The 18,300-nt window shown below is 42.7% G+C and overlaps 1 protein-coding gene across 1 annotated transcript in view; it reads left to right on the top strand.

Moving 5' to 3' along the window:
- Positions 1 to 18,300, top strand: part of LOC144506072 (proto-oncogene tyrosine-protein kinase ROS-like) — a 161,696-nt gene that overhangs the window by 103,407 nt on the left and 39,989 nt on the right. Inside the window, exons 17-21 of the mRNA XM_078231889.1 lie at positions 3,973 to 4,175; positions 4,352 to 4,647; positions 5,797 to 5,973; positions 7,456 to 7,670; positions 13,181 to 13,319. Of these exons, the coding sequence (XP_078088015.1) occupies positions 3,973 to 4,175; positions 4,352 to 4,647; positions 5,797 to 5,973; positions 7,456 to 7,670; positions 13,181 to 13,319 (1,030 nt within the window). The remainder of the gene's footprint in view (positions 1 to 3,972; positions 4,176 to 4,351; positions 4,648 to 5,796; positions 5,974 to 7,455; positions 7,671 to 13,180; positions 13,320 to 18,300) is intronic.

Here is an 18,300-nt window from a genome sequence, read left to right as displayed (position 1 = left end):
TATCACTGAAAGCAAGCATGGAGGTGCAGCAAGCAGTTAGGAAGGCAAATAGTGTCTTCATTGTAAGAGAGTTTGAGTACAGGAGCAAGGATGTCATACTGGAGATTTACAGAGCTCGGTGAGACCACACCTGGAATATTGTGTGTAGTTTTGGTCTCCTTATCTAAGAAAAAAATATACTTGCCATAGAGGAGTGCAGTGAGGTTAACCTGACTGATTCCAGGGATGGGAGGATTGTATGAGGAGAGATTGGGTTGACTAGGCCTGCATAGGCTGGAGTTTAAAAGAATAAGAGAGAATGCCATTGAAAAGTACAAAATTCTGACCGGGTTGGACAGACTGGATACAGGGATGATGCATTAGCTTTTGCTTTAATGCACTGAACTGCCAAAGGCCCTTTCTGCCACATGCTTTGTAGAATTACTGGAAAGCTGGGTATTGCTATGGTGCATGTAGAAGGCCACACCTTCCACATGTTTTGCTAGGTTTGGGTATTCTAGTGACTGCGTCAACAATTGGGGTTGTTCTTAGGACCTGGACATTTTGTCAACCTGTGAGGATCACTTTACACTTGCATGTATCCTTGAGTGGTTCTTCAATGAAGCATAGAAGATAGGAGCAGTTGGAGGCTATTTGGCCCTTCGAGCCTGCTCCACCATTCATCATGATCATGGCTGATTGTCCAACTCAATAGCCTAATCCTGCTTTCTCCCCATAACTTTCGATCCCATTCGCCCCAAGTGCTATATCCAGCCCCCTCTTCAATACACTCAATGTTTTGGCATCAACTACTTCCTGTGATAACAAATTCCACAGGCTCACCACTCTTTGGGTGAAGAAATGTCTCTTCATCTTGTCCTAAATGGTTCACCACGAATCCTCAGACTGTGACCCCTGGTTCTGGACTTCCCCACCATCGGGAACATCCTCCCTGCATCTACCCTGTCTAGTCCTGTTAGAATTTTATAAGTCTCTGAGATCCCTCCCATTTATCTGAACTCCAGCAAAAACAATCCTAACCTAGTCAATCTCTCCTCATTCATCAGTCCCGCCATCTCCGGACTCTTGCTGCAATGCTACCATGGGAGTGGATGCGATCACCAATGCAACAATTCTGTCTCCTAGCTCTATGTCTGAACACTCAGAAAATGTACCCTTTGCATTGCTGATGGAAAATGGTTGATGGATTCTTCAAGTTGTTAAAATTTGACGTAAACCCTAGTTGAAAAATACAAAAGTTTAATCTGAATCTGAACCGGTCTTCTAATGTAGTCCATATCTTCTGGGGATCCTTTAGCTCTTTGGCTGATAATCAGCCAGAATAGAATATCATTCCCAATTGCTCGGTGAACTTTGATGGCTTGGCTTGTCTGGTTCAAAGTCAAAAAACCATAGCTCTGTGTGCTGTTTAAAATTTTTTGAATGTGCATAGTAGGTAAGGTGCATCCCAATTCAAATTGGGGAATTTTATGGGCATTCTGACAATATCTCTTTGACCTTCCTTATCCTATGGTACCTGGGATTAGTGTCACTGTAGCCATTTTCATGCACTGTTCTGAAATTCTGCCCTTTATAATTGCAAACCTCTCTAGTCTGATTTTTATGCTGGTTTTGTTTTTTTTTGTTTGACTCTCCCGCATTCACTATCGGTCTGGATCACTCCCTGGTCACTTGCCATTCTGGACCCGAGCTAACCCATGCTGGTCCTCTTGGTGCACTGTCCCACTCAGTGAGCTGACAGGCCAAATGTTGCAATCTCACTATGAGAGATTTGTCTGCCTGCCAGCTCTTTACTTGTGCACTATCCCAGCCTGTGTTTTCAAAGCTTTTCTGTGCAGCTACTACACTTGATTTTAACTCCCTCTGATGCTGCAAGCCCTTTGCAGTCTGACCAGAATGTCGAGGGTTATCTTGTGTCATTTTGCACACTCCAAGACTGTTCACCATGTTGCTATCACTGCTGAATACTATGTCACACTTCCCCTTTTTAGTGATGGAATGCTGCTATCCTTTAAACACATTTTGCAACACTTCCAGCCATGTTTCCTTGTTCTCTGAGGCTATCATCTTCCTCCCGTCCATGTGTAATAGATTCTTCCTGCGGGTCATTGTAGCCACAGCATCATCTCCAGCGACGTGGTATTGAAGTGCGTTGCCACGTTCTGCCTCCACCTGCGCAGGTTCTGGCTCTTGTCAAAGCATCTCTACAATGCTTGAAGTTTGATCCTTGCAGGGTCCCTTTATGGTGATGGAAGAGACTGATGTGAACCATTGTCATGCGCGCTTCCTCAAATTGATCGGGAAACCTGAGAAAGTCAGATGCAAATGTAGCGCCTGTTTTAGAAAGTCACTGGAAACATACTTGCGAAAATCCGTGCTCCCTATGCGCTGCCAGCCTCCCCATGACTGTGAGTGGATCAGAAAATTCAAACTCAGCCCCCCATTTCAAAATCGTCTGCTGGCCTGTGGAGGGTTAGTTTGGGCAGTCTTTGTTTAGATCCCAGTGGGCATGGACATGCAGTGTACGATTGCCCATCATTTGGCACAGAACGGTATGCATGGGAAATGGGGAAAAGGAAACTGTAGTACATTGCATTGGAGTTCCCTGCTGAATTTGGACTTGAGGATGACTTACTCTTGCAATTGTCTTTCCTCTACCCGGAAATGTCTTATGCTTTCACTGGGTGATTGAAACAGGAAGGGTTTTTATCCCTCAGCAGATTCATTGTCTCTGAGGTAAAATACTCCTGAATTATTATATTTTTTTCTATGAAATGGGTTACTTTGAGAAAAAAAGTAGTCTTAAAGTAACAGAATGATTGTTTTTTTTTAAATGGCTGCTTTGTATTTCCACCCTTTGCTTTTGAATAGCTCTTTAAAAGTTTGCCTTTTGTATCATGCTGTTTTTCCAGGTGGAAGGTTTTACAAATGCTGGATCAGGTAACAGAACGCATGTTAGAATGGGAAATGCTACAGGTCAGTGAACACATGGGAATGGAAAACACTGCAATTGGGCTTAATTGTTTGAAGCTCTTTGGTATTAATCCTTGGGGGTCTAAGTCAGGCAATGGAGCTCTTAACTTCAGCTTTGAAATAGTGGAAATAGCTGAAATCTTAAGAGATAAAGAACTTGATTAATGAATTGAATACTTGTTTAAGTGCATGCTAAGTATTTTTGTTGAGGCTCCAAATGTATTCCCATTCATTACTGTCAGACCTTTTGCTTTCAAGGTTTACATCAAAGCAGTTTGGTTGGCAAAGTATTGCTGCATGTATTGAGAGATAAAAAATGGGTCACGATTTATTCATGCAGAATCTTCAGACCGAGTCGATTTTCTGGGGCGAATTTTCCCGCTCTGTCCGTCACAGGAATCAGAGTGGGTGAGGGGCGGGCCTTGGAAAGGTCTGTTGACCTTGAGTGGGATTTTCCGGTTTTGGGGCGAGCACGGTTGGAAAATCCCGCCCTCTGTCTTAAGTATCAAAGGAGAGAAATTTGGGATGTTGAGATTGCTGTCACATTTTGAGGAAGAGGGGGAGGAATCAGGGAAAAAAACAAGTTTGCCAGTTCGCTGATGAGTTTCCAACAACTGTGAGCGCCTTTTCGGATATTATCAGATTTTATAAGTGGCCTGAAAAGAAACCATGACACACAGTCCTATAAACAGTTACAGGTGCAGTGCCATATCTATTGATCGTGAAGGACAGAATGGTCACCCTCTTAGATGTGGACACCCAAAAAACCATAGAGAAAATGCGAGTCTCTGCCGTTACTCACGTGGGTTACATACTGCAAACACAACAGATATATTATCTGACAGAAAACTTGATTATGAGTACAACTTTGGACGGTAAACACAAAACCCGGGTACGATTTTGCTGTTTGTTATGCTCCTCATGGAATTTGGCGGACGTGCATTTCAAGCTGCAAACCAAACTTAATTTAAAACCCTATTTCTTGAATTCCGTTGACAGCTTATCGAGAGTATTTTGTGCAGTGCTCCAAAAGGAATGACTGTTGATTGGATTGGGCAAAAACTTTATGTGCTGTTGGATAAACAGGAAGATGCAAACAGTTCAATTTATGTACTGGATCTTGAATTGCAAGGAACGAAGCTCGAAAAATTACTGACCAGCAGCCAAAATATTTACTCAATAGGAATCTATCCAAAGAAAAGGTATTTATAAGCGATATAAAGAGTATACCTTTGTAGAGTAATTGGAATACACTCCTTCTGACAGAATAATTACATAGCAACTTCATTGCAGTGTTAATGGAAGCTACTTGTGAGAATAATAAATGAACTTAAAACTTTTTAAAAATGGTTTCTCCTATTCTTTCTCCCCTTACCAGCCTCCTGTTTTGGACTCAGTCGATGTCGGGAGATATAGGTTTAGTGTCCTATAGTTTAACAGAGAGATTGCCCAGAACTCTCATTTCCCCACATTTGGAAATCAATCGCTCTGTTCCTGAAGCAACTGATTGCAACTGCACGACAACCAAGCTTCAGTTAGATGGAAATTTAGCAGTTGACACCACAGATTCTGAGCCCGAGAGACTGTTTTTCAGCACCCATGACCATGAGATCTGGGCCTCGGATCTAAATGGCTGTCTATGTTGGAAGAAAATTAATTCCACAGGAGCTACAGGTATGCATCATGACACAATTAATCTTGTGCCTCAAAAATAATCCCGACTACAAAACAGAAAGGATCTTCACTCATTGCTGAAGTGAGGAGATAAATTGTTGGAAATTTAAAGAATGGGCAAACCTGGGGCAGAAATTGGAGTTTTGTGCTGACCCGGCGTGACATTGGGTGGCACATTGTAAATGTGTACCTGAGTATGGGGTGCCAAGGTTCCCGTCAGATTGAAACCTCAGGTGGTTGGCTCTGGAATCTGAGTGGGCTGCAGATGCCAATTGGGTGCACTGACCCAGCATGCTGGTGCAGCACTTCCAAATCAGAGGTGAGCTCAGATACAAAATTGGCCCAAAGATAAGTCCAGGTAAAGGATATGTGAGGTGAATGACAAAGGACAATTTTTGGCCAACAGCAGCTCTCCTCCTGGCTCCACATCAGGAAATTTATCTCTTGAGCTTCCAACAACCCCTATCAAGACCATTGGTTGATCATCCTGGTCCCAGGAAACACTGGGCGAAGCATATTCAGAACTTTCCTCAGTTTGTGTCCAATTTAGGAACAGATCCTGAAATTGGCATTATTGTCCCCAATTAGCTTATTCAAGAAATCTAATGTTTGTTTTGGGCAAGTGTCCCGGCCTACTAAATGGGCCAATCCAAAATGGATTAAACTTCAGATGCAGATCTCAGCCTGATTTTGGGGAGTTTTTCCAAACACTTTCTTGCTGATAACTAGATGAAGGGAAGTTGAATTTTCACTCTCTGATTGTTCATAGTATTGGCCATAGAGAAATATATCCGCTCGTTTCTTACAGCCCGCTGGAAGCTTAAGAATAAGTTCAATTTATTGCAGGAAATTATGGTAAATGACAGATTAGTGATAATTGAAAACATGGTAAACATTTGGTTCTCTGGGTAGAATTACAGCTGGGTATGCTATGGTCTGGAATGCAGTGCCTGAAAGGATGCAAGCAAATTCATCCCTAACGTTGGGAAGGGCAGTGGATATATACATTTAAAAAAAAGTTTGGAAAGCAATGGGTAAAGAACAGGGGAATAAGCTAATTGGATAACACTTTCAAAGAGTTAGCATAGAAATGATTGGCCGTGGTTGCCCTCTGTGCTCTGTGACTGATTGTATGAACATTCTTCACAGGTTTTGGTGCAATTTCACTGACACTGAATTCACATGCAATTTATTGGATAACACGAGATGGAGCTCAGTCTGCAGTTTATATGGGTGATAAATCCACTGGGAATGTTATATCTGAATATCAAGATTCATCTCTAGTTGCAGTGATGGCATTCAGTGAACTGTCACAGCCATATCCAGGTAAAGGAACAGCAATAGGTATGGCTTACCTGTAAGTTATGTTTTGATTTTTCAGTATGTGTTGACTGTAATTGTAAAACTTGCTCATGGGGGCGATCTTACTGGCTCGTCCCATCAGTCGACCGGCATGGCAAGCTGATAAGATCACAAAAGAGGTGAAAAACTGGCTTTGCGCCCGGTTTTGCGCCTCGTGGGACCAGATGTGATGGCCTCGCCGGTGGGGTCGGAGGCCATTGAGGCCCTTCGGGTGGTCAGGGGAAGGGGAGGGCAGTGTCCCTTGGTCAGTGACAGTCTGGTACTTTGGCACTGCCAGCCTGGCACCCTGGCACCGATCACTGGGTGGGGAGGACTGGAGTCTGAAGGGGACAGGGCCTGAGAGGAGGCAGGCAGTGGGGACTGCACACTCTGCAATCAGGGATTGGCAATCGGCAGCGGGGTGTTGAACCGGCTGGGAGGGTATCAGGCCAGTGATCGGCTGGGGAAGTGATTGGCCAGGGAGGCTAACGATGGACTGGGGAGGCCAGTGATCGGCCACAGAGACCAGCGATTGTGGGGGGAGTCGATGTCCGGTGGGCTGGGGCAGCTGTGTCCAGGGGGGTGGGGGCAGTGACAGATCTCTGTGTTCTATATACACTTGTGCACAGAACATTGGGAGATCGGTGCATGTGCAATGACACCCTCTAGCTGTCAGAAGCTGGCTTTCTGGCAAGAATAGACTTTGTCCAATCCCCTTATTGGTGTGAATCGCACTTTGCCACTTTTGTTTGCGCTAAGTGGCATAAGATTGTGTCTGAGAGCTCACCGAGAAAATGGGTGCGATTCTCTCCAATTTTTACACTCATTTGGCACTTAGAATTTTTTAGAAAGATCATCCCCAACGTGTTTATCCAGCAGGGGATTATAAGGGGTTTCCTAATTTCTTATTGTGTCTTTGATGGGCTGAAAGTATTGCTTCTCTTAGTCTTCTTTTGATACAAGCACTACAATTGGTCTATCAAATAATTTCTACCACAAGGCACTTTAAACAACCCTGAATAAAGAAGTACCCCTATAGTTAATAATTTATTTTGTGGAACTGCTTTTCTTTCTATGAGCAACTACTTGTATTTGGAATGTATCTTGATTATTTGGGGACTGGGTATTACAGTCAATGTGTTGTCACATTTACAACATTGCCGTTCTGGCTTTAGACATTTCTCGATGCCAGTGAGGGGTCCTAAAGGAATTAATTTTGCTGATCCATGCAATTATACTGAGTCTTAGTTTAAGGAATTACAGATAAATCATAAAATGTTGACAATGGCGCTCTCCTCTGAGAAGTAAAATAAAACCACATTGTGAGCAATATTTCCTGTCTCTAAAGCAAAGTCGTTCATATTATAGCTCTGTCTCTGAAGAGAGGGTTACTTCTGGGAGCAGTGCTGTAATAAATGGGATAGCTGCTGTAAAAGTGACAATCTGAACATCTATTTTTCTTCTTAGATCCACAGTGTCTAATTCCAAAGGCCTACAAGAGTGCACCAGAAGTAGTGAATAAATCAGATACCAGTCTGGTTATTTACATTCCACCTGTGGAGTTCCCATCTGCCTGCTCTGAAATTAGCCGACCCACTCCCACTTACATTCTGCATTATGCAGAGTTCCAGGATAATCGTGACCATGTCAACTGCACCCATGGGATTCAGTGTGATAAAACGGTAGGGTATTCGGGAAAACCAATCCCATATTTATGATTTAAAAAAATGTGTTTTACACATTTACTTGCATGTAATCCCATCCATATTAAAGTCAAGTGAATCCCACTCCTAAAAGAGCAGTGGTGAGGTTCTGAACATATGGAAGTTCATGTGCTGTCAATCAAGTCACTGATAAACTTCTAAACTTTTCCAGAAAAGGTAAACCTTTTAATTTGATTATTTTCTCAGAGGAGTCTTCCCTTCATGATCCGATTTAAAATTTTTAATTATTAGTCACAAGTAAGGTTTACATTAACACTGCAATGAAGTTACAGTGAAATTCCCCTAGTCACCACAGTCCGGCGCCTGTTCGGGTCAATGCGTCTTTCAGAATGTGGGAGGAAACCAGAGCACCTGAGGAAACCCATGCAGACACAGGGAGAATGTGCATACTCCACACAGACAGTGACCCAAGCCGGGACTTGAACCTGGGTCTCTGGTGCTGTGAAGCAGTAGTGTTAACCACTGTGCTACCGTGCTTGTAATTATTTCTAAACAGCAGTATATTTTGTTTATTTAACATATTGCTGGAAGAAAGGATCTTGTTGACATCAAGGGCACTAGCTGGGAACATTGCCGACTCCTGACTACGTAAAGCAACTAAATTAAAATCAGTTGACACCATCATAAGTCCAGTATGCTTTAGCTGTATGTTAATTCTGTTCAGGCATTTATTTGGATGTAGCAGCTTGGCTGAACTGTACTTATGAGCACACACTAAATAAAATGGGTGAAAGAGAAACCATAAACTAGTCAAATCATATATCAAAAGTTGATCATAATTGTTTTTAAGTGAGTTTATTTTCTTCCAATGCATTCAGATGATTGCAAATGTTATTTCACCTTGCAATGCTATGCATATATGTTATATTACTAAACAAAACTAATCTAGATATATCACAAACCAAAGCTCCTTTTTAAAGAGCCAGATTATAGCTGTACTGTTGTTGAAATGATCGTCATACTTTGTCTGACTTTCCTTTTACTGTTGTTATCACAGTGAGTACATCTTCATCTTGCAGCCTTTTGTGAATTTTTTAACATATCTTTATAGTCCTGCTCATAGTGTTTCCAATCATTTTAAGGGGGTTACTTGTCAGTTCCCTCTCCAACCCTCTCAGGTGTCCTGTGATCCTCACAAAGTAGCAATTATTTCAGTGAACCTTGACCGTGATTATCTCCAATTTATTTCTCCATGGTGACCCTGTAGTTAAGGCTTCCTTACTCATTATTTATTTTTACCGGCACACTTCTCGGGGTCACTGGTCAGCTTTCAAGAACAGGAACTCTTTTTTTTTTGTATTTTCTCTAAACTGGAAGAGCTGAATGCAGTGTAACATGCCAGCTACCACACAGATTTATGGTTGAACCTGTGTATGTATTGCCTTGGCTCTTATTTGAACAACTACTGAGCGAAGAATTGTTGTACCACTGAAATTTTCAGAAGAGGTGTGATCACTGGGCTAGTGTTGGTCAAGTTCCAATAGAACATAGAACATTACAGCGCAGTGCAGTCCCTTCGGCCCTCGATGTTGCACCGACCTGTGAAACCAATCTAAAGCCCATCTAACCTACACTATTCCAATATCATCCATATGTTTATCCAATGACCATTTAAATGCCCTTAATGTTGGCGAGTCCACTACTGTTGCAGGCAGGGCATTCCACGCCCTTACTACTCTCTGAGTAAAGACCCTACCTCTGACATCTGTCCTATATCTATCACCCTTCAATTTAAAGCTATGTCCCCCCGTGCTAGCCATCACCATCCGAGGAAAAAGGCATCTAACTGTCCACCCCATCTAATCCTCTGATCATCTTGAATGCCTCTATTAAGTCACCTCTTAACCTTCTTCTCTCTAACGAAAACAGCCTCAAATCCCTCAGCCTTTCCTCATAAGACCTTCTCACCATACCAGGCAACATTCTGGTAAATCTCCTCTGCACCCTTTCCAATGCTTCCACATCCTTCCTATAATGCGGCGACCAGAACTGTACGCAATACTCCAAGTGCGGCTGCACCAGAGTTTTGTACAACTGCAACATGACCTCATGGCTCCGAAACTCAATCCTTCTACCAATAAAAGCTAACACACCGCATGCCTTCTTAACAACCCTATCAACCTGGGTGCCAACTTTCAGGGGTCTATGCACATGGACACCGAGATCTCTCTGCTCATCCACACTACCAAGTATCTTACCATTAGCCCAGTACTCTGTGTTCCTGTTACCCCTTCCAAAGTGAATCACCTCACACTTTTCCGCATTAAACTCCATTTGCCACCTCTCAGCCCAGCTCTGCAGCTTATCTATGTCCCTCTGTAACCTGCAACATCCTTCCGCACTGTCCACAATTCCACCGACTTTAGTGTCATCCGCAAATTTACTAACCCATCCTTCTACGCCCTCATCCAGGTCATTTATAAAAATGACAAACAGCAGTGGCCCCAAAACAGATCCTTGCGGTACACCACTAGTAACTGAACTCCAGGATGAACATTTCCCATCAACCACCACCCTCTGTCTTCTTACAGCTAGCCAATCCGTGATCCAAACCACTAAATCACCCTCAATCCCATGTGTCCGTATTTTCTGCAATAGCTTACCGTGGGGAACCTTATCAAACGCTTTACTGAAATCCATATACACCACATCAACTGCTTTACCCTCATCCACCTCTTTGGTCACCTTCTCAAAGAACTCAATAAGGTTTGTGAGGCGCGACCTACCCTTCACAAAACCGTGTTGACTATCCCTAATCAAATTATTCCTTTCTAGATGCTTATAAATCCTATCTCTTAAAATCCTTTCCAAAACTTTGCCCACAACAGAAGTAAGGCTCACTGGTCTATAATTACCAGGGTTGTCTCTACTCCCTCCTTGAACAAGGGGACAACATTTGCTATCCTCCAGTCTTCTGTCACTATTCCTGTAGACAATGATGACATAACGATCAAAGTCAAAGGCTCTACAATCTCCTCCCTAGCCTCCCAGAGAATCCTAGGATAAATCCCATCTGGCCCAGGGGATTTATCTATTTTCACACTTTCCAGAATTGCTAACACCTCCTCCTTATGAACCTCAATCCCGTCTAGTCCAATAACCTGTATCTCAGTATTCTCCTCGACAACATTGTCTTTTTCCTGTGTGAATACTGATGAAAAATATTCATTTAGCGCCTCTCCAATCTCTTCGGACTCCACGCACAACTTCCCACTACTGTCCTTGACTGGCCCTAAGCTTACCCTAGTCATTCTTTTATTCCTGACATACCTATAGAATGCTTTAGGGTTTTCCTTGACCCTACCTGCCAAAGACTTCTCATGTCTTCTCCTGGCTCTTCTGAGCTCTCTCTTTAGGTCCTTCCTGGCTAACTTGTAATTCTCAAGCGCCCTAACTGAGCCTTCACGTCTCATCTTTACATAAGTCTCCTTCTTCCTCTTCACAAGAGATTCAACTTCTTTAGTAAACCACGGTTCTCTCGCTCGACCACTTCCTCCCTGCCTGACAGGTACATACTTATCAAGGACATGCAGTAGCTGTTCCTTGACCAAGCTCCACATTTCAATTGTGCCCATCCCCTGCAGTTTCCTTCCCCATCCTATGCATCCTAAATCTCGCCTAATCGCGTCATAATTTCCTTTCCCCCAGCTATAACTCTTGCCCTGCGGTATATACCTATCCTTTTCCATCGCTAAAGTAAACTTAACCGAATTGTGGTCACTATCACCAAAGTGCTCACCTACCTCCAAATCTAACACCTGACCTGGTTCATTATCCAGTACCAAATCCAATGTGGCCTCGCCTCTTATTGGCCCATCTACATACTGTGTCAGGAAACCCTCCTGCACATATTGGACAAAAACTGACCCCTCTAAAGTACTCGAACTATAGAGTTTCCAGTCAATATTTGTAAAGTTAAAGTCCCCCATAACAACTACCCTGTTACTTCCGCTCCTATCCAGAATCATCTGAAATATCCAGAATATCTGTGAAAAGTTTTTAAAAAATATGCCGGAATTCTCTGCTGCCACCGAGAATGGAGAATTTGGCGCTCAGCCAAATCTTCATTCACAGTAGCGGGGCTGGAGAATCCCAGCTGCGGGCGAGGTCGGAGAATCCTGGCCACAGTTTTTGATTTTGTGCTGGTATCATAATGCAATTTCTAACTTTTCAGATGAGACATAAATAAACTTGCAGAATGGGCAAATAATTGGCCAATATTCAGCACAGATAAATTTGAGGTCGTACATCTTGGTCGGAAGAATAGGGAGCTCACTTATTATTTGGAAGGTATGAATGGAGGTGGGGTAGAGAAACAAAGGGATTATCAAATACAAATACACCAGTCACTAAAACTTGTGCCAAAAGTCAGCAAGGCCATAAAACAGTAAACCATGCATTAGGCTTTACCTCTAAAGGGACAGAATGGATAACTGCTAAAACTGTATCAAAACTTGGTTGGACCTCACTTGGATAACTGCATGCAATTCTGGTTACTAAATTCTGAAAAGGACAGAGAGACACTGGAGAAAATACACAGAGGGTTTACAAGAATTTTCTCAGGGGGTGTAGATATCAGGAAAGGATTGATACGCTGTGTTTCTCTCTTTGAAAACGGAAGGCTCAGGAGTGACCAAACGGAGGTATTTAAATTGTGAAAGTCTTTGAGTGGATAGAGAGAGAATGTTTCCTCTTGTGAGGAAGGCCATCAATACAAAATATTGATTTGTATCAAGAAATCCAAACAGGAATTCAGAAAAATCTTTAGCAAATGAGTGGAGAGAATCATAGAATCTACAGTGCAGAAGGAGGCCATTTGGCCCATTGAGCCACCCACCCAGACCCTATCCCCGTAACCCCACATATTTACCCTGCTAATCCCCCTGACACGAAGGGGTAGTTTATAATGGCCAATCAACCTGAATGTGGAACTCACTGCTACACTGTGTGGTTGAAGCAAGATGTGTAGGTAAGTTTAGAGGAAGCTCGATAAAGATATGAGGGGAGTCTCATATGCGATGATGAATTGATGCAAAAAGGTGGCAGGAGCCTCGAGAGGAGTATAAACAGCGGCATGGTTTGGTTGTGCCTTATGGCCTGTTTGAGTGCCATATCTCCTATTTACTTTTACGCAAAGGCAAAGGACCAGCAGCAGGTTGTTTAGTTACTATACTGGTTTCAATGGGGCAGAAATAATAATGAAGCAGTAGAAATATCATGCAAAACACACTTGAAGCTGAATTTCTTTTTAGGCGCTATTTGAAGTGATGCTCTCAAAATATTGGTCACATTGTTTTCCTAATGTTTTTAATGTCGATGAAATTAAAAATACAGTACCAGTGCAAAAGAAATCGCTGGGAAGGTAGAGAAAAAGCTGATACTAGGTCAACCAGAAGTCTGATTGTGATCTGGAAACACCACATTAGAAATGATTTTATTGTGTGTTTTTTTTTACATTTTTTGAACAGGAAGTGCAGACAAACACAATGGAGCTGAAAGGGCTGAAATCTTACACCAGATACCTCATCCAAGTTTCAGTGAGAAATCATTACAGAGATATGTCAAAGGAACTGGGCCCACCAGCTATAAACTGGACATGGTTTGGAGGTGATTGTAATTTGACATGCATCAATTGTAATGAAAGAATCTCTATTGAACTATATTATACTTGCACGTACCATGTATATCTATCATGTTACATTATCTATTAAGGTTATTAAGATGGCTCCTTACCATCCTCTTTCACTCCACAACTCTATTGGGCCAAATCTTCCGGTCTCCGGATTGTGGGAATTTCCCTGGAAGTTTAAACTTCCAATGAGCAATTCCCCTGCTCCCCAGGACCCTCCACAAAAGGCTCCGATTCTTGAGTGAGAGTCAGAGACTTGAGACAAATTTGCGGTCTGTACCTGGATAGTTACCCAGGAAATGTTAGACAGATAATCGAAGAGATCTGGGTAGCTACTGTTATGATCCCAGCCGTGAGAATACTGGACAAGCCCGAAACTTGTTAGGATCTGGCTTGATAGACCATAATCGTTTAAAGAATATCATGTGTGGAAGAACCAAGGGGAAGGAAATAAGTGGCAGGATTCCAAGATTAAATTGAAACACTAAAAAACTTAACTGTGTAAACTAGAATTAAATAAACACAAACAATAATAGCTAAATAGGACCACAGAACATATAAGGTAATGATTCTAAACTGTATAAGCTTCTGCCTGCCAAAAGACTTTGCCCAGCTTAACCTTTTTAATGTGGCTTGCACTTTGATAGACTTTTAAACATTGTTATGATAACATGAGGAGGGGTGGCGTGACTCTCTTATTCTCCCACTCCAGCTCTGACTATAACAGGGTTCTTTTTTGTGAATTTAGAGAGGATGTGCTTAAAGTTTAAAGTTTATTTATTAGTCACAAGTAGGCTTACATTGACACTGCAATGAAGTTACTGTGAAAATCCCCTAGTCGCCACACTTCGGCACCTGTTCGGGTAGACTGAGGGAGAATTTATCATGGCCAATTCACTTAACCCGCACATAAAGCTCAGCACAACATCAAGGGCCGAAGGGCCTGTACTGTGCTGTACTGTTCTATACTCTTCTCTCTTTGGACTGTGGGAGGAAACCGGAGCACCTGGAGAAAACCCACACAGACACGGAGAAAATGTGCAAACTCCACACAGACAGTGACGCAAGCCAGGAATTGAACCCGGGTCCCTGGCACTATGAGGCAGCAGTGCTAACCACTGTGCCGCCCCTTGGCAAATAGTGTAAGAGTCATACTATTACACTTTTAAGTTGAAAATAATTATACAGGTTTTCTTGGATTAAACAAAGAATATGATAAGTTTATTGAAACTATTACCTGACATAACTAGGTAAATCACAACCACCTCTCATGCATCACACACACTGGGTACAGATGGCAGAGTAAGAGGATAGGTTTGAGGATCGCAGTTCATGAAAAATAAACCAGACAAGTTTACGCCTAACCATTCTTTGGCTGGTTTTTATGCGGCAATTCCAAGTTATGGCCATTTTTCAGTTGTCTTCCTGGATGTAGTTGCATGGAGCAGATTTCCACTTTTTTCAGCGAAAGGTCTCGGTTTGCAGTAGATTTCTTATCTCAGGATGGTTACTTTGTAAACTGGGCAACAATTCCAAGAGAGAGAGGCAGAAAGGGCACACGGCTTCAACTGCCTGCATTTCCGTACAATATTGTTTGATTGGATTTGATTTATTATTGTTGCATGTATTAACATACAGTGAAAAATATTGTTTCTTGCGCGCTACACAGACAAAGCATACCATTCATAGAGAAGGAAACGAGAGAGTGTGGAATGTAGTGTTACAGTCATAGCTAGGGTGTAGAGAAAGATCAACTTAATGCGAGGTAGGTCCATTCAAAAGTCTGACAGCAGCAGGGAAGAAGCTGTTCTTGAGTCGGTTGGTATTTTTGATTAAAGATTTTTGTATCTTTTTCCCGATGGAAGCAGATGGAAGAGAGAATGTCCGGGACATTTACAGACACACAAATCATGAAGAGTTACCACCGGCTTGACACCAAAGCTTCTTGCTTGGAATTGGAACTGGCACAGTTGGAAATAGTTTTCTTGCAGAGAGTTCCTGAGCATTCACTTGATTATTCTTTTCTAATCCGTATCTTTCTCCGAGACACCCAAACAATCGCACCCGAAACTCATTGGCTGCAATTTTATCACACCACCTGCGTGGGAATCGGAGCGGGCGAGGGGCGGACAATGGGAAGATCCGTTGACCTTGGGTGGGATTTTACGGTTTCGGGATGAGCGAGGCCATAAAACCCCTCCCATTGTTTCTTTGACTGCAGAGCAAACAAGTGAGTTCGCTCAACTCAGACTTCAAGTAGCACCTCTGCTAAGTTGGTCACTTTACTGAGTTCTATAACTGACTATTCAGTCAACTATTGTTCCCCCCACCTCCAGTAGCCTTGTAGTCTTTCTTAACAGAGTGCTTGCAATTCCTGCCCTCCCTCTCTGACACACGCTAAACACTTATTTTTTCTGTCTTTTCTCTGTGTCTGCGCCACTTGTTCCCTGCTGCTGGATAACAACACAGTTTTTCTACTTTGTGATTTATTTTCCAGAATCGCTAAACTTTAAACCCCTTTTACCCATTTCTGTAACTTCAGGGGTTGTAAAAGCTCACTAAAAGTGTGTGTTATTCAAACAAGCTCAAAAGGCCTGAATTTTTAGTTAGGAGTCTATTCAGACTCCCAGGCACCAAGATTCGCAAACATCCATTTTATCTTTTTAACACAAAAATATATACGTATTCAACTTAAAGCTTATGCAGTGTTCAGAACACCATGTTCATGCACTCCACTGCAGCTCACAAGATGTACAATGACCTTGACCCTTGTGCGAAAAGACAAAAATGCCAGGCAAAGTCACACATGGGTTAGGTGTGCATTTCAGTAAGACAGAAAAGTGCACAGATCAGAATTTTCTAAGCCCACCGGATAAGCCCTTTTAATGCCTGAAGCTGTTTCTGTGTGATAGGCCAGGACCTCAATGATGTAGATTCATGGCAGTAGAGAGATAGTTTATGATATGCTGGACAGACTGTCTCTGCTGTCTGACACATTGAGATTTTAAAATACATACCTAATTCAGAGATTGTAAGACGGGGTATCATGAATTTCAGCAGGCAGTAAATACTCTAAATTATTGGCTGCCCATCTCAAATAACGTAAATTTCTGATCAAAAAACCGACCTGTATAAAGAGTATAAGACTAAAATTATATCTCATCTCTTATTGCCGCTAGTAATAAAGCCTTTCTCATATGAACTGATATCATTGATTCAGTAGGTATTGAGCAATGTGTTGCTGCATTGAATAGCAGTCATCAGTGATCCAATTTGTTATAATAGGGAAGTAATATTGATCAAAATTTGGAAATCTCAGGAATGCATTTGGTATTTGAATTAAACAAACTTGTAATTACTGATTTATAATGGAATGTCCTATACTTCCGTGCATGTCATTTTCATGGCATATCCAACATATCATTTTTCAAATTTGCGCAGGAGATGTGAGCGACGCTGCCAAGGCAATATTTATTTCCCATCCTTAGGTACTCTGAGGTCATTAAGTCACATCTACAAAGTGAAGTCAGATGTAGGGCAGACTGGATAAAGGTGTCACATTTCCTTTCCTGCAGGGTGATTAGTGAACCATTTGGGTTCTTTATAAATTCCAGTCGCCTATTTGCTCATTTTAGTTTTATTTCTAGCCCATAAATCACCAGATTCATTGAATTAGATTTCATAATTTGAACTTGTGACATCTGGGTTTCATGTCCGGTACTAATGCGGCAGCCCAGTGGTATAGGGGAGGCAATGGCCTGGTGGTATTATTTTTTATTCATTCGTGGGACATGGGCATCGCTGGCTGGCCAGCATTTACTGCCCATCCCTAGTTGCTCTTGAGAAGGTGGTGGTGAGCTGCCTTTTTGAATTGCAGCAGCCCATGTTCTATGGGTTGACCCGCAATGCCGTTAGGGAGGGAATTCCAGGATTTTGACCCAGCGACTGTGAAGAAATGGCGATATATTTCCAAGTCAGGATGGTGAGTGGCTTGGAGGGGAACTTGCAGGCGGTGGTGTTCCCATTTATCTGTTGCCCTTGTCCTTCTAGATGGAAGTGTTTGTGGGTTTGGAAGTTGCTGTCTAAGGATCTTTGGTGAATTGCTGCAGTGCATCTTGTAGATAGTGCACACTGCTGCAACTGAGCGTCAGTGGTGGAGGGATCAAATGTTTGTAGATGTGGTGCCAATCAAGCGGGCTGCTTTGTGCTGGATGGTGTCAAGCTTCTTGAGTGTTGTTGGAGCTGCACCCATCCAGGCAAGTGGGGAGTGTTCCATCACACTCCTGACTTGTGCCTTGTAGATGGTGGATAGGCTCTACTGAGTTATTCGCCGCAGTATTCCTAGCTTCTGACCTGCTGTTGTAGCCCCTATGTTTATGTGGTGAGTCCAGTTGAGTTTCTGGTCAATAGTAATCCCAAGGATGTTGACAGCGGGGGATTCAGTGATGGTTACACCATTGAATGTTAAGGGGTGGTGGTTAGAATGTCTCTTATTGGTGATGGTCATTGCCTGGCATTTGTGTGGCGCGAATGTTATTCGCCACTTGTCAGCCCAAGCTTGGATATTGTCCAGATCTTCTTGCATTCGGACTGCTTCAGTATCTGAAAAGTTGCGAATGGTGCTGAACATTGTGCAATCATCAACGAACATCCCCACTTCTGACCTTACGATGGAGGGAAGGTCATTGATGAAGCAGCTGAAGATTGTTGGGCCTAGGACACTCCCCTGAGGGACTCCTGCAGAGATGTCATGGAACTGAGATGACTGATCCTCCACAACCAAAACCATCTTCCTATGTACCAGGTATGACTTCAACCAGTGGAGAGTTTGCCCCCTGATACCCATTGATTCCAGTTTTGCTAGGGTTCCTTGATGTCACACTTGGTCGACTGCGGCCTTGATATCAAGGGCTGTCACTCTCACCTCCCCTCGAATTCAACTTTTTTGTCCCTGTTTGA

This window comes from Mustelus asterias, chromosome 17 (assembly GCF_964213995.1).
Source record: "Mustelus asterias chromosome 17, sMusAst1.hap1.1, whole genome shotgun sequence".
NCBI lineage: Eukaryota > Metazoa > Chordata > Chondrichthyes > Carcharhiniformes > Triakidae > Mustelus > Mustelus asterias.
The sequence above is the reverse complement of the archived record's forward strand: the minus strand, read 5'-3'. Positions and strand labels throughout refer to the sequence as shown.